Source organism: Nothobranchius furzeri, chromosome 9, assembly GCF_043380555.1.
Source record: "Nothobranchius furzeri strain GRZ-AD chromosome 9, NfurGRZ-RIMD1, whole genome shotgun sequence".
Classification (NCBI taxonomy): domain Eukaryota; kingdom Metazoa; phylum Chordata; class Actinopteri; order Cyprinodontiformes; family Nothobranchiidae; genus Nothobranchius; species Nothobranchius furzeri.
The window spans coordinates 60107417-60133176 of NC_091749.1; the positions used below are offsets into that span (position 1 = coordinate 60107417).

General features: G+C 43.5%; 3 protein-coding genes across 5 annotated transcripts in view; 1 reads left to right on the top strand and 2 right to left on the bottom strand.

The window, feature by feature from the left end:
• Positions 1 to 252: 252 nt before the first annotated feature.
• LOC107381391 (rho family-interacting cell polarization regulator 1) lies at positions 253 to 10601 on the bottom strand. 2 transcript variants are annotated; one of them, XM_015953023.3, is made up of 17 exons: positions 10466 to 10601; positions 8296 to 8362; positions 8033 to 8166; positions 7867 to 7945; positions 7733 to 7756; positions 7606 to 7659; positions 7126 to 7275; positions 5785 to 5848; positions 5650 to 5693; positions 5438 to 5563; positions 3306 to 3454; positions 3113 to 3221; positions 1879 to 2424; positions 1555 to 1790; positions 1340 to 1430; positions 1170 to 1254; positions 253 to 1091 (listed from the first exon to the last, which is right to left on the bottom strand). In XM_015953023.3, the coding sequence occupies exons 3-17, from the start codon at positions 8122 to 8124 to the stop codon at positions 1042 to 1044; spliced, it is 1899 nt and encodes a 632-aa protein (XP_015808509.3). In that variant the 5' UTR covers positions 8125 to 8166; positions 8296 to 8362; positions 10466 to 10601; the 3' UTR covers positions 253 to 1041. The 2 variants fall into 2 exon arrangements, with proteins under 2 accessions (XP_015808509.3, XP_015808508.3); XM_015953022.3 differs by having other exon boundaries at positions 1340 to 1433.
• Positions 10602 to 13389: 2788 nt separating this feature from the next.
• Positions 13390 to 18834, bottom strand: LOC107381396 (transcriptional repressor CTCF). The gene is made up of 13 exons (XM_015953031.3): positions 18691 to 18834; positions 17285 to 17551; positions 17031 to 17213; positions 16550 to 16925; positions 16305 to 16475; positions 16087 to 16220; positions 15883 to 16003; positions 15659 to 15808; positions 15359 to 15519; positions 15098 to 15280; positions 14844 to 15009; positions 14535 to 14687; positions 13390 to 14423 (listed from the first exon to the last, which is right to left on the bottom strand). Exons 2-13 carry the CDS (start codon positions 17528 to 17530, stop codon positions 14185 to 14187), a joined length of 2283 nt encoding a protein of 760 aa, XP_015808517.3. The 5' UTR covers positions 17531 to 17551; positions 18691 to 18834; the 3' UTR covers positions 13390 to 14184.
• A 2875-nt stretch (positions 18835 to 21709) lies between these two features.
• The window catches only part of LOC107381397 (uncharacterized), a 5627-nt gene continuing 1576 nt past the window's right edge, over positions 21710 to 25760 (top strand). The window contains exons 1-7 of one of the 2 annotated variants that reach the window (XM_015953033.3): positions 21710 to 21899; positions 22734 to 22837; positions 22914 to 23373; positions 23760 to 23852; positions 23935 to 23971; positions 24194 to 24265; positions 24349 to 25692. In XM_015953033.3, coding sequence (XP_015808519.3) covers positions 21801 to 21899; positions 22734 to 22837; positions 22914 to 23373; positions 23760 to 23852; positions 23935 to 23971; positions 24194 to 24265; positions 24349 to 25692 — 2209 coding nt within the window. In that variant the 5' untranslated portion in view covers positions 21710 to 21800. The remainder of the gene's footprint in view (positions 21900 to 22733; positions 22838 to 22913; positions 23374 to 23759; positions 23853 to 23934; positions 23972 to 24193; positions 24266 to 24348; positions 25693 to 25760) is intronic. The other variant, XM_015953032.3, reaches the window with a different exon arrangement.

Below are 25760 nucleotides of genomic sequence, written 5' to 3' on the forward strand. Positions count from 1 at the left end.
TTTGCACACTCTTAAAGTGATTCAGAAAATAAACACTGTCGTCGCCCACCGGATCCGTCCAGCCGTGGCACGTCAAACCTAAACATCTGTCACTTGAGGCACTTTCTGAGTGAAGAGGCTTTTTTTTTTCTGAAGAAACGCGTTAAAGCACATCAATGAGACTACAGCGCCCCCGAGAGGCAGCTTTTGGACACAGATACAGTCCGAGTGGCTTTTTTTTTTTGGAGCGGCTCCTAGCTTACACACTGAAACTGATCATTTAAGTTTATTTATTTATTAATACAGACATGCTGGCAGCATGAGACAGCTACACATGCAGGTTTAAATATAGTTCCACACTGCAAATGGTTTTATGTCTGTAAAAAAAACAAGCTCCAGATGTTTTTTTAGAGGACGTATCCATTCATTTTGGAGGCTGAAGCAGATTGGACTGAAATGATTTAAAAATAAGAGATAATCTTTGTTTTCAGGGAACATTCCTGCTTTGGGAAATGAGTTCTTGTCCTGGGACAAACATCACATGTTGGGAGTCTTTCCTCTGACGTTAAAAGAGCTCCAGGCTGATTTAACAGTGACCTCAGAAGGATTTCACATCCACCAACACGGAGCTTTCCTCTAAGCCTGCTAAAGCAACTTGGTGTGTCTCTGTAAAATATATAAAAAAAGAGAATGCACTAATAAATGTTAACACAAGGCCGCTTGGATCTGTTCCTGAAATGTTTTGGACACTGAATTTTTAAGATGACAGGAGCAGAAAGAACGTGTAAACTCCAGTGGTTTCCCACTTGAACCCGGGCGTCATGATGCGGTGTGTGTTTTCATCCAGGTGCAGGAGCCTCCGGGTTTATCTTTCTACGTAAACAAGGCAAAAACGAGCACAAGCTCCACCGAGATGGAGGAGTTTGTTTGTCTGAGCGGCGACTGGGACAAGCTAAAGGCCTCCATTTCGGCAGTGTGGGGGGAAATGGATAGCGATGGCACTGGAACGTCAGGGACGAATGGATCAGTCGTGGTTCCACAGATGGAAACTGTAGTAGCGAACTAGCTGGGAGAGGGAGGAGACTCCTGCTGATCCTGTGAGGGTTCCTCATCTGAAAACATCAAAAGCTGGTCAAAGGAAATGTCTCACTCCATAACAGCTGCCACATCCGTTTACCGACTCTCCTCACCGTCTCGCTGCTCCTCGAGTCGCTCAGCTTTATCCTCTGGAATTTCCACCTGACTCAAGTCCTGAACATCTTCAATGTTTGATTCCTTTTCCAAAACAAACAAACCAAGGATTATCACTGGAAGTCTGAAACATGACACGAATATGAGCAGATTTAACGTGTGTGTTTACCTGTGATTCAGATAAACGGTCCTCATCTGAATTCCTAAATCCCTCTGGAGCTTCCATAAGGAACTCCAGACCATCAGCTTCCTCCTCATCACTGCTGAGAGACAAGAACTTTACATCATCTGTTCGTCTTCTTCAGTTTTATCATTTAATTAACTGCAGATTCATCACAATAAAAAAAAAAAAACTGTAAATATTTGAATCCTGTTGACGCTGACCTCCCCTCAGAGTAAAGATTCTCCACAATCTGCTGCTCTTCTTCCATTTTCTCCTCTGTTTTATTTTGGTCCTCTTCACGTTTTTCACCATGTTCTTCTTTATCTTTGTCGCTCCCCTGCTGTGGTTCATCTTCCTCCTCGTCCTCTTCTTCTAGATCGGAATAGTTGAGAAAGTCGAAACTTTCCAGGGCAGTCTCCACTTCCTGAGTGAAACTGGCTGACGTGGGGAAAGAGACCTGAGGAGGAGCAATGAAAGCAGGAGTTTAATAAAAAGCAGAGTCCACACACGAGACGTCACACGAGAGGATTTTGGTTTCAGCCCACCGTTGGGACATTCTCCGTTTGTTTTGACTCCTGAACAGACTGATAGGATTTGTTTTGTTCCTCCTGGTGTCCCTCTGAAACATCGATAGTGTCCCCTTCTGTTTCTGCTTCTTGCTCCTCTGCTGACAATTCATCAGCCAACAGCCCCAGAGCTGCAGTGGTCCTGTCAGGACAGGGGCTTTCAGAGATTTCTTCTGATTGGACGGAAGCCCCGTCAGTCCCAGCACAGTCTGAGCTGCTCTCTGCAGCCGGGCTGTGAGAGCAGGAAGTCTGCAGGTGCCCGTTGGGCACTGCCTCCGCCTGTGTGAAAACGTCCCCACCTTCGGTCTCGTCCTCCTCCTGGTTGGACGAGAGCGACGGCGTTGACACGCTGGACTTGCTGGGTGTGAGTGACAGCTGAGTGGTGGGAGCTGTCTGCAGCAAGTTGGAGGCCGTCAGCCTCTGAGTGTGATGAGCCAACGCCGGGCTGGAGGAGTCATCGGATGACTCAGAGGAGTTGGACCAGACGGTCCCGTTCTCCATCTCCCCCTGACGCTTCAGCAGGGACTGCAGAGGAAGAGAAACACCGTCACCATGTTTGTTATCAAATCCTCGACTCCTCAGGCACGAAATAAAAAAAAAAAAAACTTTTTTTCTTGCATTTTAAGATTATAATTTCATCACAATCAGATTTTGATCGGAGGTCAACTGAAATCATTTCAAAACTCCTACTTGTTGACTGCTTTTAAATGATTTTTGCTAAAAACCAAACTACAGCTACGCCCCAACACACCGGCTGTGATGAGATAAACCGGGACGTCGTGCGGCCGAATTCCCGACGTAAAGATGCCGCCATGCCTGGGAAAGCCTCCATCACTGAGCGGCTCTGCCTGGGCCCGTAGCGAGGGACGCTCTTCGTTGGTGTGAGGAAGAGGAGGGACAAATTGCTACTCAACCACTATCAAACAGCTACAAGGACCACAGGTGCGCTCAAACATGCTGCTGCCACCACACAAGCCTCCGCTGCTCCCGTTCACTCTCCTCCCACGAGGAGTCCCACAACCACACGCCCGAACACACAACCCTGTGTGACACACGTCAGAGCTACCGCTACACGCTAAACAACTGGGGAGCAGCTGGAACACAACGGGCCAGTGGAGTGACAGTAACGACAGAAATCAGTGAGATAAAGAACAAAAACATGCGGTTGTGTTGATTTTAATAGAAAATAAAGACATCCTTTAGAGCTACTCACGTAGAAGACCTGCTCTCGCATGGACGGCGTGTCAGGAGGGCTCTGATTGGACAGCAGCCGCTTGGAAACAGTACTGGCGGAGGACGTCTGGTCATCCTTATCAAACGGACTGAAAAGGAAAAGCAACAGAGTAAAGATTGAATGATCAGAAAAATATCAGGTAAAGATAAATCAAGAGGGGTGTGTGTATGACCTCCAGGTGACCTCCAGGTTCAGTTTGACCGTCCCCAGGTCGTTGATGTCTACAGCAAGCGTCTGCGGGAGCGGGCAGAACAGATCGAGCATTTCACAGGACACGCTGCCCACCACCACGTGATTAGCCAGGCTCTTCAGCTCCGTCACCTTGGCGACCAAAACAAGCAAACCTCTGAGACGCAGTCGAGCAGAAACCGTTCAGCAACAGATGATTATCTGGAGCATCTGACCACAAATGCAGGCTTCTGGGCGTCTTATTTAAATGTGGACCGATAACGAGCTAAAATGTGTGTTATCTCACTAGGAGGACAGTCTGCTGCTCCTGCTTTACAATCACAGGAAGCAACACTTCCTATAGTTTGTTTTCTGCTTTAAAAATCTGGATCTTTGATTAAAAAAAAATCATTTGGATGGTGGAGCCACTTCAGTTTCTCTGACTGCTGCCAAATAATGTCTTCTGCTTTAAAAAGCAAGCACGAAATTAGCCATACTGGCTCTGACTTACCATTCTGCATGAGGCTGATGGAGATCAACCAAACGTTGGATAGGGAGGATCTGTTCTCTCTCCCTTATTTTATCAGTTTGGTGATGAAAAGGCTTTTCCAGCAGATTTCTCCAGTTCACTTTCCAACTGTTAAAATAAGTCACCCTCCTCTCTTCTCCTAAGACTCGTTCACTTCTATGATGCTAGAAAATACTTTTAGCAACAACCGTTTTTTCTGAAAATGTTCAATCATTTAATCAATGCATTTGCAGTCTCTAGTAGGAAATACTGGTGCACCAGTTTCAAAAACTAGAAGTGAGCCACATCAGAGTTGAGCTTCAGACAGGAATTGGAGACTTATTTCCTGATATTTGGACATCTTTCCTCTGATTGGCTAACAGCAACATAACTCTGCCACTGACTCTGTTTGCTCTGCAACATGAATGTTTTATCTCCATAAATAAAACAAATCCTCAAGTTCTGCCATGTGGTGGACTTGCTAATGCTAACAGTTAGCTTCTGGGAGTCGAGATGTTCTCTGCAGTTTCCTGGACTCTAAATCACCAACAGCCTTCCCCGTCGCGAGCCAAGATGGGCGAGTCCATGAATGTTAAGCGACAGCGGGATGCAGATCGGTCAGACTTTTCTGAACCAAATGTTTCACCGTCTATGTAGGCGACTATTTTCATGTTCAGCCTGCATGAAAAAGTCACTGTGACTGATTATAATAAAAAATATGAATAAATTTTTTTTTCAGTGTTCCACACCTTTAACCGTGATCCGTTAGCCATGCTGCTATGAACTTATCAGAAAAGGAACAAAAGTCCTTTAAAGTTTTTCCCATTAGCCATTTTTGATGGTAATTTAGTCTAAAATATTTTATTCAGCTCATGTTTCCTGAACTTCATAAGATCCAGTTTTTTTTGGTGTGATGCGATTCATTTATTTGTTCTGATCCCCATTAGCTACTGCGTTAGCTACTCTTCCCGGGTCATTTAGGACATCAAGTGTATAAAAACAACAGATTCAAATCCAACAGGACAGTTACACCAACACAGCTCAGATAGTGAACTTCAGGTCAAACACTGGGTAGAAGGCGGCAATTTCTGAGATTTCATGTGCTTATGACGATCAAACCAGTTTCTCACTCAGATTTAAACGTGCTGAAAATAAAACATGAAGTTTTTCTTTATTACATTAGCTAATTTTATTTATTTATTTTTAGCTTTAAAGATTAGTTTGACCCAGGTTTGACCTCATAAACGTGAAAATATGCATTAGTTCAAAAGTAAATTAAACAATGTTGACAAATGTCTTAAAATAAATGACAGAAAATAACAGATTCAAAGATTACAAATCAAAATCATTATCAAAAAAATTATTAAAAACAAGCCCAAGTGAACAGAATATAGCACAAGAAGCTGATGTCTGGTTCTCACTGGGTTTTAGAATCAGAAAAGCAGTCATATCAAATTCAAACGTTAAGCTTTAGCATAATATTTCACTTCTTGTTGTCTGCATTTAATTACTTTTGCACCTATGAGGCATATTTTCAGTCTACCATTATCTGAAATGTTAAAAAGGCCCTTTTACGGTTTTCCTTTGACTAGAACTTTTTATTTTTAGTAACAATCTGATTTCTTTACCTTTATTGACAAAAGTTCTGTGATGAGAGGAAGGAACGTAAACTCCTCGCTGTCCCACATCTGCTTGTTGCTGACTTCCACCCGGCCTCGTAGCCTCCAGCGCTGACGGCCGTAACGCATGAGGACCTGACGGGGCCAAAAATTGTCCAAAAGATAAGAAAGCAAAACAAAAAGGGAGTCTACTGTGTGAGCTTCTGTTTGCAGGCCTTTACCTCATACTGATCACCAGCACACAGTCGTGCGAATCCGGCCAAGCCTGAGGCATTGAAGATAAAAAAAGAAATGAGAACTAGACTAATAAAGCGTGCGTGCGGCCAACAGGAAGTTACAGATTTGCTGAGACTCACCCTTCATCTTGACATGAAACTCTCCCATCTGGCTCTCCAGCTCGCCCTCCAGGGAGCACATGTGCTGCAGAAACCAAAAGAGAGACCGGTTCAGACCTTCCATCACACTGGCACTTCAACACTTCACTTAACAATATGAATCATTAGATCTTTAAGCCGTCTTTAAAACCATTAAAAGTGTGGAACACTGAAAAAACATTTTAATGATTATTTCTGATTATAATCGATCATACTGATTGTCTTGCAGGCAGAACATAAAAATAGTCTCCTACACCTATCTCCTGCATTAGCTTCTGATAGAAAACAGACGGTGAAACTCTAGGATTAGAAGATTCTGACATATCTACGTCACACTGTCACATAACGTTCATGGACTTAACCAACGTGACTCGTGGCGGGAACGGCTGTTGTTGGTTTAGCGTCCCGGAAACAGCAGAGAACGTCTTGGCTAATAGAAGCTAACAGTTAGCATTAGCAACCCCACCACATAGCAGAACTCCTTCAGGTTTGTGTTATTTGTGGAGATAAAACATTCATGCTGCAAGTCAGTGGTAGAGTCACGTTGAGGTTATCCAACTGAGGCGAGATTTCCAAATATCAGGAAATAAGACTCCAAAACCTGCCGCCTGAAGCTCAGCTGTGATGTGGCTCACTTCTAGTTCCCAAAACTGGTGCACTGGTGTTTTTTCCCCTGAGTACGAGTTACAAGGCATTCGTTCCTACTAGAGACCATTGCAAATGTATTGATTAAATGAATGTTCCACACCCTTAAATGTATTTGCACAAAGTGCAGCGAATCAGTGACAAAGGCAAGTATCAGCCGCTACCATCATGCTGCGTTTTCTCTGTAAAACTTCTAAAAAGAGACAGAACCACAGAAGACTGGACCCAGAGTTTCTGTCCACACATTCAGTTAAAGAGCAAGTCACCCCCAAATAAACTTTTTTTTGCTGATAAACTAAATAAACGAGTGTCTAATCGTGCTGCAGACACGTGTCGTCAATAATTTGGCACTTCAGTGCATTTTAGTTAAAATTTAAATATTCTGCCTAAAACTGGCAGTGTTGTGCCGTTGTCAGGTAATAAACTCTGCACTATATTCTAATTTAAATCTGCCACCGCTATTGGCTAAGAGGTATGCTATGATGTAAACTGGTACATTATGATGTCACATTGATGTTGTGAGCCTGTGTGTGTGTATTTGTTAGCGGCCCCGCCCTCTCGGTCTGCCAGGCAACAGCATTTGTTGAATTTTTCAAACATGAAGTGGGAGTGGAGTTAGACTCTGGTAGGGGTTGACTTGCTCTTTAAAGACTTGCTGACCTTGGGTCAGCCACTTGCCTCTGTATATTCCCTGTAACCTTTATTGGCTTCGCTCAGACTCTCCCGAGCCTCCTTGCTGCCGGTGGCGGAGTTGAACGCTGCCACCATCTTACTCGCTCCGTCACGCAGTCGCCGCTGAATGCAGTAAGCGTCGTACAGCTCCTCAACCTGGAAAAATCACGTGACACAAGTTTTTTTTGTGGTATAATAAATATCTGTTGCTAATGAGTCCTTTGTATCAGATCAAAGAAAATGATCATATTCACTTTAAAAAAAAACAACACACTGTTTTCACTTGCGTTTTTGTCCGTTTCATGAAAATTTACTTTTCTTTTTTTAAGGGTTTATTTAATTTTTTGCAGGTAAAAGTAAGTGTTTGTTTTTTTAAGCTATGATAGTGACGACTGTTTTTCTGTAAAATTAAAGAACCGTCGCCTTTCATTTATTTTCCAATTCAATCCATTTATTTTATTATTTACAGCACATAAACAAACCCACCTTGCTCAGGTGGAACTCCAAACGTCGCATGAACCTCTCTATGGCTTTGACTTGCTATAAAAGGACGACATGTTATTTTAAACACAGGTTTCAATGATAACATGAGCCCAATAAATGAGTGACTCACCTTATCCAACTCATACAAAGACCCCTGCAGACACAGATTTAAAAACGGTCAGCATTAAATAAATAAAAAAACATCACGCCCGTGCCATCATGGCCAGGACTGGTGCCACTGGTTTGACTGGCAAGAGTTCTCACCAGGCGGCTGTTCTTCTTGTTTTCTCTGATCTGCTGCCCCAGAGTGTCCAGCTCCAGCTGGTGGACCTGCAGGTACGACCTGACAACAGGAACACCCCATGTTTATCCACGAAGGCGGACATCCTTCTGAGGATCAATGCAGACAGCTACGGTCGTGTTTACTCACTGCAGGCCTCTACGTAAGGCGGTGTAGACCTCGTCCAGCCGCTCGGGCTGCGGGGTTTTAGTGGGTGGCAGCTTGGTGGAGCCAGTGAACATCCTGCTTCCTTACAAGGCACGTTTCTCATGGATCAAACTGAGCTGGGGAAGGAAGAGGGAAGCGTTGAGAGCATTATCTACTCCGATAAAGAGTTTGTGATTTATTTCTTTAAAAATTTGCGGCCGAAGAGCCGAGACGACCGAGCGAGAGGCAGAAGGAATGCTACTCACCTGCTGAGTGGAGAAATACTATCACTGCATGCTTGGAGGGTCGTGAGCAGCTCCGAGGCTTCATGTCCTACAATTACACAAGAAAGCAAATAATCAGACGCTACAACTGTCCACTTTTCCTCATACCTGTCTACACCTGACACTGCAGCTGCGATCATCAGAAGCCTGACCGCTTTGGTAAAAGTCCGAGACGACATCAAACCACAGCAGTCACCGCTGACAGCAGCATTGAGTTCAGTCTGCCTGTGCTTTTCTTTCCCTTTCCTTCCCTGGCTCTCCACCCCCTCTGTGCCTCCACATCCAGCACCATACAGGAAGTCTCATGGCCGACTACAACAGGAAATTCTCCACTCGAGTTTGGTCCAAGAATATAAAACCATCCCTACGTGGAGCAAAGAGGATGTAAAAAAAAAAAAAAGTTTAAAATCCAACCGTCTCCAACACTCAGACCTGAAGGCAGCAGCAGTCAGGGGAAACCACAACAAGAGAGGGTCGTGCGTGAGCTAATAATCCACTCACAACACAGATTACGGATTTAAACCAAACCAAATCTGTCAAGCAGAAGGCCCAACAGGACTGAGCAGCGGTGACATCTGCTCTGCATTGTTGAGAAATGTGTGCCATTATGACAGATAGGAGAGAGGTGCTCCACCTGCTGGAGTTACGGAGACACAAAACACACAGATCGTGGTTTGACGTTAGAAAAACTCTGCTGATATGAGATTATTCTGCTGCTCTCCTACGGAATCCCGCCTCGCGGCGAGGATGTGGACTCTGGGGTCCATCAGGGGTCCAGTTTAAACCGCTAATCTCAGTTGCACCCTGGAGGGGATTAAAAGATGCTGGTCAAGTTAAGAGTACAGTAAAAAGAAGGTGCTGTAACGGCTTTTCACCTATTAAAAAAAACGCCCCCACCGAAGACCACCTTCTGCAAAAACTCTTAAAATTGTCACAAGAAGAAGAAAAAAAATCTCCACCCCTTTAAACTTAGATCACGTCCTCGGTTACACTTGATCATTATGAGGACTAATAGCACCGTTTCCTCTCTGTTAGACGTGCTTTCATCCCTCTCCTTACATTAGAGGTCGTTAGCCGGATTAATCCTCTCCATGGAGCAGCGTGAACAATGAGCTCACTGTTCACAAACACCTCACAAGACTGGAGTTTGTAAAAGCAGAAAGGCTGTAATGCAGCGTGTGCATGGTCAGGAAGTTGTTCAAGCAACAAAAATCAGTTTTTGTGAGGAAAAAGAAGATTATATGACATCAATACGGGATTTTTACATTTATCAGTAGCTCTGGTTTGAAACACCAATCAGGGATCCAATAAAGTTTTACTGATTTGAATTTTAAACCCAGGTATTTTTCTAACTGAAATGATGAATAAATGACAAAAATATGTTCAGACTTGTGCCTGAAAATAATTTAAATAAAACTAGACACTAAATAAGGAATTTGGGCATTTTTGATGTATAATCCAAATAGTTTAGCTGTGATTATCACTTATTTAATTTTGTCTTTTAATTATGAGGCATGCCAAATTACCAGAAGGATATTTGAAATTTTTCTATTTTCTTTTTTATGATTACTTCTGTTTTAATCATGAGGTATGAGTCTATGTGAGCTCGCCAGGGTAAACATGAGTGTTCATCCATACTTTGGGTCTTTTTTAGGAGGAAGAGGAGGAGGAGGAGAAGGGGAAGTGGTGTTACAATGAAATGCAGCCACCTCTATTCCAGATTACTGGATTAGGTTTACCGTGCAGCAGCAGCAGGCCACTGAGACGGATAAACAAGCTTCACACATCGCAGCAGTGAGTCTTTACTTGAGCTAACAGCGAAGGATGGAGCTCAAGCCGCAAACTTGAGCGGCGTCTCGGTGCCAGACTTTTGTTTTCCGTCCTTATCCCACCCCAGCCCAGCTAGGAGGCCACAAAAGTCCACTCCCGTCCACACAAGGACCCCCAGTGCCCGCTTTCCCTTTCCACGATCACCTCAAACACCCAAACCAGCACCAGAGGGGGACGATAGGACACAGTCCGCTGGTAGGGGGACATTATCTGGACAACATCCCAGCGAAGCAACTTCACGTCCGCCGGACTTATGTCCATGTTAAGAAAATTGGTCAGAGCTCTTGTGACCTTGGGGAATAAAACAAAAGCTGCCCCCTACCTCTTTATTAATGTCCAACAACCTGAAAGGCACAACCGGAGTCCCATTCCCAGTGAGATGCTGCGGACAGTTAGCAGAGGTTTACAGTTATTCGGGGCGCTGTCCTTCTCCTTGGTTTCGCAGTTTTTTGTGACCGATGGTAAGCTAAGTATGAACAGCCGGAGCTACTTCCGCTCTGAAAATTTCAGAATAAAATCTCAAAACTTTTTTTTAGCACCTCATAAGTGACCTAAACCCAAGGATTGTGTATCAAGAATTAACTTTTTTTTAATTACCAATGTTTTAAAAAATAAAGTGGAAAGATTGATGAAATTTGTTGATTTTCCTTTAATAAATGGGCTCATTAAAATTTTTAATAGACCAAATCTGATTGCAAATCACTCTTTAATTTTAATTTATTTACAATTTTCTTTAAGGTCAGCCTCCCCCCACACACACACGTGTATGTGCTTTATGTATGTATTTAATTATTTATAAATCATGATGGTTATGAATTTAGAGTTGTTGGCCATCATCTAAAGGTCTTTTGGTAGTACTTTGGCTGCTTTTAAGTCATATTTTAGGTTCTAGGCTCTTTATTATCGTAGCATATATTACAGCCATGACGTATAATTAGACAAATGGCAAAGCTGGACAAGTGGAGAAGAAAACAAAAAGTTTCAGTCCTAGAGCTGGGAAATAGTTTTTTGGTTAGCTTTATAAATAAAATGTGTCTTTCATATCAAGTTACCATTTTTGGTCATTTTGATAAATCTGGCTAAAGCCACTGAAACACTTATACAGGATACTAGTTTAAAATTTGTTCTGTCTAATGTAGACGATGATGTAGACCTAAAAATGGTCCATACTTTGAGTTTAGGAGACTTTTCTGAATTATTCTTATATCAGTTAAGTGGCCTCACAGATAAAATTATCTGATACTAGACTAAAAGCAAATGAATGTAAGTAGAGTAAAAAAGCAGAAAATGTTTTTTTTTTTTTAAAAAACACCATTGACTTTAAAATATTATAAGATAGGAACGCCTGGGTCCTTGAACCTGAAATCTTGTTAACAAGCTAAAATAAAAAGAGACTAACATATAAGCTCAAATATGGCAATGTTGCTGACGTGCTAACTATTTTTCAAACACATTCTAAATCCAACTAAAATTGCTGGTTTTATTTTGAAGTTTTACTCGTCCAAACGGAAATCGCGCCTTGCTAGTTGCTGTGGCAACAAACATGTCGCTCAGCCTCAGTCGGTTTTCTCCGTTGCTACCTTTGCTTCGCTGGCGACACCACAGTGAAAGCCAGCGGAAAAACATAGCCATGATGAGGACGAGTCCTAGAAAGAGGAAGGTATAAATGTGGCGGTTACTGGAGAGAAAGAGCCCTGGCGGGACGTCAGGGTTCCCGTTTTCACCGACAAATCCTCCGTCTCGGAGGCCAAGTTTTACTTAGCTAAAGAGGAGGATGAAGACGAGCATGTGGCACTTTTTACTCCAGGCGTCCCACAAAAATGTCTCTGCAGCGGACAGGGTGTGATATAAAATACTATATTTAGGCTATTTTCGCTCGGATAACGGAACACTCACACATACACACTTATCAAGGAACTTCATTGTATTAATCTGTCACTTTCACTCCTATAACACATTTTAAATTGAGAATAATAAAGCAGTAGCTTTCCATCTATGTTTGGACTGAAGTTGTTGTGTTGCAGCGTCCCAAGTCAGTGTTGCAACTCTAGGCGGCTCCCAAACCTCAGGAAACACTTAAGGTACCTGCTGAGTTATAGGAGTGCAAAAGTGTTCAACCTTTGATCCTTTTTAAAACACTCAGTAGTTTTTTTTTAAACAATTCTCCTGTCAATGGTTCTATGTGAATCCTTGTAAAAAGGGGTCTAAAGATCCAATTTAAGACTTATTTGCTTAGTTGTCTGTTTAGTCAACACGTTTATCAATTCAGCCTAGAAGCTTTTGAAATGCTTGAGTGATTTATAAGTCAGGGTTAATGGGTTGACAAATAACAGAAAAAAACTGAATATTTTAAAAATCAAGGTGTGGTATCTTAAGTTAGAAAAATAGTAAAAAGCAGTTGTTTACAAAAAAATTTAACACGCCAAAGAACTTGAAAAACCTGCTGTATTAAATTCCCATGTGTATACTGCCCTCCAGTGGAGGGTCTAAGAATTACACGTGGCAATTTAATTACGGTATTTTCTCATGTAATAAAATGAAATGTCTAGTATTGTTGTATATTACTGTTCAATATAATATTTTATAAGAAAGTAAATAAAGTTAATCCTATAGCACATTTCAGATCTGATAGATTAAACAAAAGCCATTCCCTTTTTGGAGATTTAACCCATTTCTACCTTGCTTTTTACATTTCCTCATTTTGAGCCAATATTTGGCAGATTGATGATTGTGTAAAAGAATCATTTTAACTGATGCAGCATTGTTATCTGCAAGAACTCTGATAAGATTCAGAATTTATTGTTAATCAGTGACTGCACTACCTAAACGGACATGAACCCTTATTTCCACCACACGTAGAGCGTGTTCTTATAACCTAACAAAAAAAAAACATTGCATCCAAATTTTCCCATTTAATAAAATATATTTGCAAGCAAAATACGCTGACATTTGTTATTCTGTTGTTTCTCAGCCAATTTTAATAAAGTGAGTCAAGCAATTTATTTTGTGTAACTGAACCAATGACATTAACCGCTGAACCAAACCAGCTGTTCTTTAAAACACGTTGCAAGTTATTACAGCTGCAGAAACCTAAACATTAGTTCCAAGACTACTTTTGTTTTATTGGTTGTACAGTCATACATCTGCTCTCTTCTGCCACACAGGTTGATCAAGCAGCTACGTAGCTTTGCCAGTGGTACAGAAGGAAAACTCAAAGTGGAATGACAACACATGAGAGCAAAACAATTATTTTCCCCCTTGCACTCAGAGATAATGTTTAGTACATACACATCTTCTACAGGTTTTACAGTAGCAGGAAAGAAGCAGGAGATAAGCAGTCTATTAAGCTTTTAAAAACTAGTATAAGCTTTAAAAAAAGTATTTACTAACCACAGAAAACCAAAATATCCAATATTTTATAGTTCTTACTTTGAAGTGGCTGTGATTAGTGGCAGTATCATTCAGAAAAGAATCCTTTATATAATTATCCATCTCAATTTGTTTAAGCTCATCTCTAAAACTAGGCTTCTGTCCACACAAAAAGGTAACTAAAAGGTCTTCTGTTAGCGTTATTTGTGCGAGTTTTAGGTACTCTAAACAAACTCCACACAATAAGTATAGTACCATGAACAACTAGCTTTGCCTCACTAGGACAGAGAAGACAAAACATGCTGAGGAAAAACCATCAGAAGAAAGGGTCAGATGATCAACCATGTTGTTCAAATGCAGCCGGGGATACTTTCATAAAAATCAGAGATCCTTCTCTGCCTAATCATTCAGAGAAAACCACTGCTATAAATTACAGCCACTCCAAACTGTATAAAAATTCATTTTTTTGGTTTGGTAAATCCATATTAAAAGTTTCCCCCACTCGTTCAAGTCTATATCAGCACATGATGAACGTAATCTTTTTTAAATAACAATGAAGTTTTGTTTCTGTGCATGATGCAAGTGTTTATCCTAAATGCCAAAAAAATAAAAATCAAGTGTATGGGACGGGTCTTTTTCTTTAAAAAACAACAGATTCCACCTTCACACCCATCATCGGTCCATCATGCTGAGGATCATCTCAGGGGTCAGGTCTCCATTAGGTGGCGCCACAGTCAGCTCCTGTGCTGCTTCACCTTCCTGAACCAGCTCCTCCATCTGAATGGTTGACGTTACTCCACCAACCACCACCTCCTCTGCAGCATCGTCTTGTTCGGCTCCAACCTCCTTCTTCACAATGATGTCATCGACCTCCCCAGTGACCTCATCTTCCACGCGAATAATGGCAGCCGCTGAAATGAAGCATTTCATGTCAGTTACGAAGACTTGTTCACTCTAGCATCAAAACATAATCCCGTTTGGCTCTTAATCTGCTGAAAACAGTGAACCTGTTGGAGACTTACTTTCAGGCTTATTCTTTGGGGGGCGCCCACGTTTCCTCTTGACTGGGGGCTCCACTGGTGCTGGGATGGGGACAACTGGTGCAGCCTGCTCCACCTCGATTTCAGTCAGTAGTTCATCATCATCCTCCTCCTCAGCTTCATCCAGTTCACCCTCTGCACAAAACAGCAACATTAAGCAGATTAAATTAATGCTCCTTACATTCAGACTTTGCAATAAATAAATTAAAGATCCATCCACAACATGAACATTATTCAAGAACTTTATTATCAGCATGCTGCTGTTGTGTTTGTGGTTAATATCTAAAATACCAGTGTTGTCATCATCATCGTTGTCATCATCGTCATCGTCATCATCATCCCTCCTGGACTGCATCTTCCTCTTCCTGCCACGACGGCCTCTCTTCGGAGTTGGGGCTCCGTTTTCATCCCCAGGAACTTCACCCATGCAGTTTTCAGCATGACGCAGCATGGTGTTCTGTGAGACCGAGCGCAGAATCGTCACACCTCACCCATTTAGAATATAGAAATAGCTGGATAGAGTACAATGAAATCCAAGTTCCTACCCTGCGAGTAAATGTCTTGCTACACTTGCTGCAGACAAAAGCAGTGGGGATAAAATTTGGATCGTGATAACGCTTGAAATGCATGTCCAGGAGTTGTTTCTGACGGAAGGTCTTATCACACTGGCTACAAGCAAACGGCTTCTCCCCCGTGTGTGTACGCTTGTGCATTATCATGTGACGTTCCTGTAGGGGTGACAGGTAAGTTATCGAGCTGCAACAGTCATGAATTAAGAAAACAAGGATGGTTGTTATAACACAAACCTGTCGGCAGCAGTAGTCACACTGGTCACACTTGAAGCGCTTCTCGTTCTTGTGAGTCTTCTGATGCTGGATGAGAGCGTAGCGCTCATGAAACACAGCATCACAGTAACGGCATTTCTTGCCCGTCTCAATGAATGAGTGCTGCTTTCTCAAGTGAACACCTACAACAAAACCAGTAAAACCAGTGAATTAGTAGGAAATGTCATATAGTCATGTAGGAGAGGCAGCTTTTGGATTTCATTAACCAAAACATGCAACACGAGAAGCAATACTTTGTGGACAGAGCGATGCAGGACATACCAAGGTCACTCTTGCGTGCGATGACTGTGTCACAGTGTGGACAGTGGAACTTGGCCACATTCTCTGTATGTTTCTGCAGAATGTGCATCTTCATGGTGCCACTCTGTGTGAAGCGAGCATGACAAATGTAGCACTCATACGGCTTTTCTCCTGCAACACAGAAAGGTGGGGTTACTGAGCAAGAGCCTCCTTTCAAACAGGAGGAACAGAGAAACTGAACTCACCAGAGTGTGTTCTCATGTGTCTTTTTAGCTTGTAAGTGTCTCTGCTGGCGTAGCTGCACAGACTGCACTGGAAGGGTCGCTCCCCTGTGTGAGAGCGAATGTGCCTTTTCAACTTACTCACCTGTGAACAACAAACAAACAGAATAAAAGCCTGTCCCACGGTATAAACGACAAAGTCGGCTGATATTTAAGGAAACCACTCACTTCCACACTGGAATAGTCACACATCGAACACTTGAAGGGTTTCTCATGAGTGTGCTTGTAACGACGATGACGCACCAGCTCACCGCTGGTCACAAATGCCATGTCACAATCCGTGCATTTATGTGGCCGCGTGCCTGAGGGAAATACATTTTTATTATTGAACTTAAAAATAAAATGCTCTAAGAAAAGTTAACAGGTAAATGTAGCGTCTGCCTTACCTGTGTGTGTGTTGAGGTGGTTTCGCAGCAGCGTGACCGTTCTGAAGGCTCTCCCACATAAGTGACATTTGTGTGGTCTCTCATCTGTGTGGCTCTTCATGTGTCGGTCCAAGTTAGAGCGCCTTGGACACGTGTAGCTACAGAGCTCACACTGGAAAGTCTTCTTAACACCTGGAAACAGATGGTGGAGGCTTCAAGACCTGTACTCTTGTATTCAAAAGTGAAAACACTGAATCAAGTCTAACCCTTTTTCTTGATTTTTGTGGGCTTCGGAGGCTTCATGTTGCCCACAACCTTTTCTGCGTTCACTTCTGACAGCAGACCCTCTTGTTGTTCTTCCTCAAAGTCATACACAGACACATCCATGTCACGGTCACCATCTGCGTAACGAAGCCGACTCTTCTTCCCTTTCTTTCCTTTGCGGACAGCTGCAATGGGTTGATAATCTGGATCCTTTGACCAATCTGGGTCATCTTGGTGGGGAACCGAAGGTTCAATTTCTCCCGTCTCTTCGTCCTCCTCTTCATCTTCCTCTTGTACAGCTTCAAGCTCTTCGTGGGCCGCCTGGAGCTCCTCCTGCTCTACAGTCTCTACTTCACCGTTGGCACCAACTTTAACAACCTGAATAAAACGTCACAAATTTGGCTGTGACATCATACTCCAGGAGAGACCATTACACAGTTGTTGTTTTTTTTTTTAGAAAAAGGTATGAAAGTTACTTCTCACCTGAAAGCCTTCAGGCAAGGGAAGAGTGTGACAGATAACTGGTTCTGCATCCTTGGTCACTTCTGATGCATCAACAAAAGTGGCTTCGAGCCCACCTACAGTTGTTGTTGTGACTGGTACTTGAACCAGCTGGAGCTGACCAAGCCCTAAGGCAGCACCTGCCTGCTCTTCCATATTCACCACCTACAAAACAAAGGTGTTATTACTTGAATAAAAGTTAGCTCATCAACAGTTACTGACAAACAAATACAAACCTGGAGGGTGATTATCTGACCCTCATCTCCACCAGTAACTGTAACCGTGCCACCTCCTTCCAAAACCTCAGTTTTCATTTGCAGCAGAGCTGGATCGAGAGCATCCATCACCATCATGTCCATGTTGCCAGCCACTTCGCTCTGATCCTCTTGGATTAGAGCCTCCCCGCCTTCTGGCAGGACCTTTCCTTCAGAGGCCATAACAGCAGCCTGAGCTGCCTCTATGGTAACGACCTCGCCCTCCATGGAAATGGGCTAACCAACACCCTAAGAGAAATATGGTGGAATGGTTAGACGAGTAAGCAGAAGGACTCTGTTGTCATCCCTTCTGGGCTGGATCAGTTGTTTTTCTTTTTTGCTATTTTGGCAAATGGTTTAAGATCAGTACAACAAACAAAGTACTTTATTGGGAAATATTTACCACACAAAGGCTATTTCAACTAGTAGGTTTAGAGCCAGGTGCAAAAGCAATGAAAATATCCAGAAATTAAATGATTAGCCTCCAGTTAATTTGATCATTAGAATTTAAAATTGCTCAGACAACTTGGTTTACCCCTTTTCATTTAAATCTGCAACAAACTTACTAGAAGTGTCAACGTCCAATTGCATAATAAAGCAAAGGATCGAGCCCGATCTAACAAGCACCACGATCGGACACAGCTGACTAAACTTGTATCGGGCAAAAAGCTCTTAATTTAATATGGAGGACAGCCCAACTTCTGGTCCTTGTTGAGAAGAAATGCCTCGATCCACGTCAAGGTTTCTGATTTTAAAGTGAAGTCAAAGTGGCGACGGGCCGCTTTAAATTTGTTTTCTAGCATGAGACCGCTAGTTGATCTGGTATTGTCCCAATAAGCGCGAGGCAGTAGCGCGAGGCAGACGTTACGACCGAGTCTTCCTGCGCCGACAACACTGGTGGGGTTTGAGTGTTCTTTAACCAGGCATTCAATGCTTCTCAGTCCCTTGATCCCTTTGAGTTACATATATCTGCCATTTTTTTGTTTGTACGTGTGGCAATGACTAAAAATTGTCACGTTGCGGCCTAAACAAACAACTTAAACGTTAGTTGCTTAAGTGGGGAAACGCGACTGCGTCTGAAAACAGGAAACAAAGGGCACGATAAAATGGACGACAGGCCTAAACAAACTTAAAACAGAAACGCTAATAAATAAACCCATCCTCTGAAATATACAACATTATATCGTCTAAAAAGCAACAAAATGTTCGACTGATGCCGGGAGTTGCAGTTTATAGACGCATTTAGTGTATTTTGGATAACGATAGAGGGAGACAAACACCCCCCGCCAGTCGCCTGGACGGTAAGCCCTACCGTGACACCTAGAGGCCGGCGACGGCTCCTACAAAAACCTCTCCTTGTTTAGAAACAAAGTCATCGTTTTACTTACTCCCTGTTGGTTGCTTTCCCCGCTATATTCAAGAGGAAGCTCAGCGACAGCGTGTGTTCCTTTTGCTCTTGCTGCGGACGCCGTCTGCTCCGCGCAGAGCTATTAATTTTCTCCCGCTTTGGAGGAGTAGGCCTAACACAAAATGGCGGCTGTTGAGAGCCAATGCGCTTGCGCGCGCGCAGCACAGAGGGGTGGGATCAGTGGGATGGAGCGTGGTCCAGTCGTGAAGGGCGCCAGATTTGAAATCGTAAGTGGGCGTGGCGAAAGGGGGCGTAATAATGATGATTATCAAAACAGAAAACACACCAGTCAGGTTTCTGACAGGAAATCTAAACTCAAACATTTCCTAAACCTTAAAAAGGGTACGGTTTGTTGATTAGAAGTATGAATGAAGCTATTCATAAAATCAGCCACTAGGGGCAGTGTGAATGAAATAAGAGTTGACCACTGGGATGGGAATTATGTTTTTTTTTCATCATCCAAATAATTTGGTTAAAAATCTCACCAAAAATTGTTCTTTCGGCTTCCAAATTTGCTCTTTAGTTTGCAGGCTACTGAATGTGAATTTTTGTATACGTTTACTCGTGTTTAAATAAATGATAAATGACCCGTGCTTGTAAATCACCTTTAGAGTCAGAGGACTCCCAAAGCACTTTACACTGCAGTGAACCAATCATTCATCCATTCACACATGCTGGTGATAAGCTACAATGTGGCCACAGCTACTCTGGGGCACACTGACAGAGACGAGGCTGCCGTACACTGGCGCCACACCACACTGGTCCTTCTGACCTCCAACAGAAGGTGGGTTAAGTGTCTTGCTCAAGAACACAACAGACCAATTCTTTGCCAGGAAGTTTATATTGTTCAAATTTACCATATTAAACATATTTTATTGAAAACATTAGCTTCATGTTTCATATGAAAAATAAGAAAGCCAGGACTCCCTCGTGTGATTTTCAATGTAATGATGTAATCTTGGTTTGGTATTGTACCTGATTGGTTGTTTGGCATAACTGGAAATTTGGTTCTTAAAAGCCCCCTGCTGCCACAGCTATGTGGGATTTAGGGTGTATCAAGTGAATATCATCATAATTCAAGGATGTCCACGCTTGGTATTCAAGGGCAACTATCCAGTATGTTGCTTCCTGCTCCTACTCCCTATTCCTAATTCAAGGATTGAATTAGTCAGCATGCCACCAAGCTCTGCAGAAGCCTGTTGATCACATATCGCCCCAGGGCAACTATGGCGACAATGCAGCTCATCACCATCAGTGTGTGAATGGATGAACGGCTGACTGTAGTATGAGTGTGCATCATGCAAGTGCAGATAATTTATCAGAGAAACCTCTGAAATATGGAGGACAGTGGCTCTCAGACTTGGGCAAGTCTGTTCTAAATTAAAGGTTTTAAAAGTATTTACAGGGTTCCTTTAAACTTAACAAAGCACATGCTTATTAAAATCTGATTAGAAATGGTCCTTTCTGGTACAGAATGGGTTTTGACTTCTACCATTCGCTTAAATGACTTGCTAATGTCTGTGGGGGGAGGGGACGATGCGTTTCACCGATGTCCATGAGAGCATGCATGTCACTGGAAGACAAGATAAATGGACTCGGCTCTCATCGTTCACTTTGAACCACTCACTCAAAACATTTTATTTCTTTGTGAACATCACATTAGTGCATTCGTCTTTGCAACACCTTATTCTGTCTGATGAAATGTCTCCTCAGCCTTCATTAGTGTCTACAGGAGCGGTTAACGACTAAATCAAACAAATCCATCGTGTTCACGATCTAAAACATGCAGGAAACATGCTGGAAGCAGATTCCAGTGCCTGCACATGTTATGTGCACATTTTATTAACCCTGTAAAAGGTCATTTTAGTACATAATAGCTGAAGAAAAATATTTAAAAATATAAAAAAGTTGCATATACGCATTTAAACATGAAATATTCACAATTGTTACCAAACACTTTTTTGATGCCTTTCAAATCCATTTCCGTTTGATTCCACTGAAACTCTCTCTAGACTGAGTTTTCCATGTGCAACAGCTGATTAGTTTAAATTGCAGTTTCATCTGGTCTTTAATTATATTTAATCTTTGGGGATTACAAGCACAGACAGGGTCTAATTAAAATGAAATACACATTAAGCTTCAGATAACACATCACCTGTAATCCACGTGACCTCTGTAGGTCACATTCAGCAAGATCTTATCTATCGCTGTTCAATGGCAGTCCTTGGGGAATTCAAATTAGGAAAACAAGTTATTTTCAGGGCTATGTTGCTGGTGGGAAAAAAGAAAGCCTTTTCACAAATGTTTCCCTATGAAAATAGTTTTAGAAGCGGTTAGAGATGAGGCGCAGCCTCGACATGGAAACGGTGCTGTTAAATATCTTGCCTGGTTTGAATATCAAATATCTAACCAGGCAACATAATTCTTAAGAAACCTGCAACACACGTCCTAAAGGGAATACACATCATGGTTAAAATATGTAGAAACTGCTGCTCGTGTGTGTGTGTGTGTCAGATTTTATGGTTCCTCGACAAGCTGTACAGCTCATTACTGCCCTATCACAGCCCTCTTAGGACCATTTCATGCATTTTTAAAAATATGTGATCTGATTTTTGTTTTGAAATTCACAAGAATAGTGGACTGCTTGCACACTGTTATCATCAAACAAAAAATATATCAGGTCATTCTGTCAATTACTCCAGCAGAGCCCCTTTTCCCAGCATATTAAATTAATAATTTTTTTGTTACATAACCAATAGGACAACTTGTCCATCCAGGTATTCCTAATGGGGTGCAATAGTTGAGGAACACTTGAAATGTCCAAGGATGCGTGAGCAAAAAACAAATGTTAGTAACTTTATCCTCATCTCTGAGCCTTATCTGGTTTTGACACCATCTTTTATTCTCCTGGTTTTCCTCTCATGGAGGGGAGGGGGGCAGAGAAAGGCGAGGTTCTGTTGTCAGATCTGTCAGTCTGGCCCGCCTGGCCCCTCCCACCTCTGTGGAGGCATTACATACTGCTGGTGCTCCTGCTCTTAGCAACGGTGCCTCAGCAACACAGCCACGGCAACAGCGTGCCGTGTCTCCCCAATGGAGCTGCCATTGGGCGGACCAGCTCTCAGGCACTACACCCAGAGCAGACCGAGACCTCACCGACAAAAACTGAACTATCGTCCCAGCAGACCACAGGTACTGTGCTTTGAGGATCAGAGGGTGTTTGGTGAAAAGGGAGTGTGAGGGGTAGGTGATGTGTGTGAGGGGAGAAAATGGATGGGAGGGAGCGAGAGGAAACAGAGGGGAGAGGCAGGGGGAAGGGAAGGACGGAGGGGGAATGCTGTAGAAGATACCTGGTCCCTGCTTGAATTAGGGAGTCTCTTTGTACCGGTCACTGGCTCTTTGAATTATCCACTCTGCTTTCTGTTCATGTGAGCATAATGAGCTCGAGCGGTAGTTTGGTCTCCATGTCTCCCGTCTTCCTGAGAAAAAAAAACGTTTTAACCTTTATGTGTTTTAAAATGCATATTAGAGGTGATCATGTCCCTCAGATGCTGCTTGTGGACACTCCCTTAGAGACTAAGCCAATGCAACTCCCCTGACAGAATATCGTGCAATGGTGACTTCTGCTAAATTTGTGTTCTGCAACCAACCTCTTGACTTTCATTGCTACTTGTGGGTACAGATTTCTATCGTGATCAGTGTAATGCAACTCTTCATAGCTCAATTTTGATATCGTGTTACCTTCTATTGGCAAAACGAGTTATCGTGCACCCAATCTGCACGTAAGATCAAGCAATGCTCGTCTTTTGTACGTTACTGAGCAACTGACTCCCGGGAGGCCTGGTTGGTAGCATAAATGGATGAGCAAACCAAAATTCACTTATAGAGACAGCAGGAATAATGCTGCCAAAGTGTGTGGGTTTTCAGAGCCGATTGTTACATAATGTGATGTTACATACGATGCACGTAGTTCTTCCTCGTCAGATAGCAAGTCTAATTTTTCTCTGGATTTGTTGTGGCGATTAGGAGACGATAATTGAAAGTGAAAATGAAGTCCTTGAGCTCATGGGGCGAGTGGATGAAGGAGTTGAGGAGTTCTTTACAAAGAAAGTGCTTCCTACTGAAACACAGTGAGTATTGCTACCTGGCGGGTTGGGCTGATTAGTAAGTAAAAACTAGATTTGACATTTCTGGTTCTTTATGTAGAAGCAAGCAAGACGAAGAATGTATCACGCTGCAGGAAGTGGCTCCTGCCAGCTCGGTCCCTTGTCCGCCACCGACAAAAACGCTCAGGAGGAAGCTTGGCGATTTCTTTACACTCAAGAAGAAGCGAGGCCTAAAATCAGAGCCGAGCCAGGAGGGCCGCTCCAAAAAGGCGTCCATCGCTGATCTCATCCGACCCCTCAGGGAGGCTGCCAGGTCAGAAAAAGACAAAGACAAGGACAGAGTGAAGGAGCACGACAAGGAAAATGAAAAAGAGAAAGCAAAAGGACGACCCAGCGTTGGAGAATCAGCGGATCAGGAGACACCTGTTACTGGTGACGCGCCACTGAGGAGCGAGGCGGTACCTCCCCGCAGAGCTCTCAGAGAGGGGAAGTCCCAGTCTCTCATTCTGCTCTCTGGATCAGCAGCAGCAGGGCCCACCAACACCAGAAACACTGCTAAGGTCAGTGCCACTAAAGTTCTGCCCCATCTTTATGTCATTTGGGACGACTCTGGCAGATGATGTTAAGTGCCTGCCCCATAACCGGAGGGTTGCAGGTTGCAGTCGTTGTCCTTGGGCAAGACACTTAAGCTACATTGCCTGCTGGTGCTAGTTGGATGGAGCGGTGGTGCCAGTGCTCAGCAGCCCTGCCTTCATCAGTGCGCCCCAGGGCAGCTGTGGCTACGTTGTAGCTTATCACCACCAGAGTATGAATGTGTGTGTGTGAATAGGTGAATGACTGTGTTGTGAAGCACCTTGGGGGGGGGTCATAGTACCCTAGAAGGCGCTATACCAACACAGACCATATACCATTGGCAACGTCTTGATCACCACTTCTCTGATTTCAGAAACCGCTGGAAGGCCAACACAGCTTTGAGCAGAAACTTCATCTCATGCTTCAGCGCATTGGAGTTTCTAAACCTCAGCCAGGAGAGTCACAGGTGTGTGAATGAACACGTCTCTTTTTAGGCATGTCTGATGCACGGGTCGTGAAACTGTCAAGGATTTCTTTCAATTTTCTAGAACCAAGAAGGAGAGATGAAAAAAGCAGAGTCTGAAGGTATGTGTCTTTATCTTAGCGATGCAAGATGATTAAAGTCTTCTTCATCCAGCTTAGCCTCTCTGAGGCTAAGTGGACCTTTGAGTTTAAAGGGTTTGTTGGAGTGGATTAGGTCACTATTAAAAGATTAAATTACTCAGGCTGTTGATAAGGAGATTTTCCGCATTTCCATTTATAATACTGGCATAATTCCTCTTGTAAGATGAACATTTTATACTTCAGGCACCATCATTGACAGCAAATCTGAGCCACCTTCTACTTTCTCAAAACCTCGAACAATGTCTGCGTCATCAGGTAAGAAACAACTAATCGCTTACTTTTCCCACACATACGCTTCATAAGTATCTACACAACTTGCGTACGCTTTTACTTTTCAGACACTCGACATCAAATCCGAGCGAGTGTGTCGGCACACGAGGCAGCTGGGAAACCTGCGCTGCCTCCTAAACCAGTAATCAAATCAGGCCCGCCTCCCACAACATCTGGTCGCAATACGCCTGAGAACGAGTTAACACAGATACAGGAAGCAGAGACCAACACGCCCACTAAACTCAGTCCAACCATAGCTTCAGCAGTTCCGTCAGCTCCTGGCCCGACGACTACCACTGCTCCCTCTGCACAAACAATCCCAATCTCAGTCCCTGACTTAGCCAGCATTACAGTCCCCCCTTCTATTACTGTGTCGCCCTCTGACACAGAGATATGCACTGACTCCATCAACCCTACAAAAGCAGCGCCAACACCCACTGATGGTACAGTCAGTGACAGAAAGGCCTCTACTCCTAACGCTAGTACACCTAGCACCAAAGCACCCACCTCCACCTTGCTGACAACGCTCGCAAGCACCACTACACCAGCAGAACCCCTCACCTCTATCCCAGCTCTGCTCACCTCCTCTGAGTCCATAACCATAACCTCAGAATCACCAACTACTTCTTCCACCGTCGCTCCAGAAGCCCCAGTAAGGCCCAGTAAGCAAAGCTCAGTTTCCACAACATCAACAGATCCGTTAGCTATGGTGACTTCACCAGAGCAAAATGGTTCACTCTCAACTGATGCTGGTCCAGCCACTGGAGGTGATGGAGATATTTCTGTCCCTACCACAGCATCTTCATCCCTGACTTGCATGTCAGAACCAGGCTTGCATGCCACCATGGATACTGAAGCAGGGGAAACCAGAACCACCTCTGCAATGCTAGCCCCTAAAACCACATCTGACTCAAATGATACAGCTGCAATTTTGCGTGATGTCCCCGTTACCACATCCTCTTCTGTTGTCTCTTTTGTCCTTCCTCCCATCTCCTCCTCTTCCTCAACCACCGTTGAAACCATCAACCCAACATCCAGTGACCATATGAGCTCTGCGCCTTGCAACATTCAGCCATCCACTCTTATCCCCGGTGACGTATCTGCTCCCTCTACTTCTTCCAGTGGCACAAACCCAACAGACACCCCTCCCACGGCCACCAGTTCAAACCGTGCAGATGTGACTTCCACCAGCAGCTCCGCACACGCTGCTGCAATTAGCTCCCCACACATAACTGGGTCGGATCCCATTCCGACACTGCCCCCAACTGATGATGATTCAAGTGGATCCTCTCACCATCTGACAGGTCAGGCGCCCTTTAACGGTAATCTGTGCCCAGACAGTGATTTGCAGACATCTTGTGAGGATGGAGCCAGAGAAGAAAAAGCAGAGGAGTCCACAAAAGAAGACAACGGTAAGTTTTGGGGTTAATTAATAAATTATGTATGTTTGGTGCCTGGGTGTGTAAATTAAATTGCATTT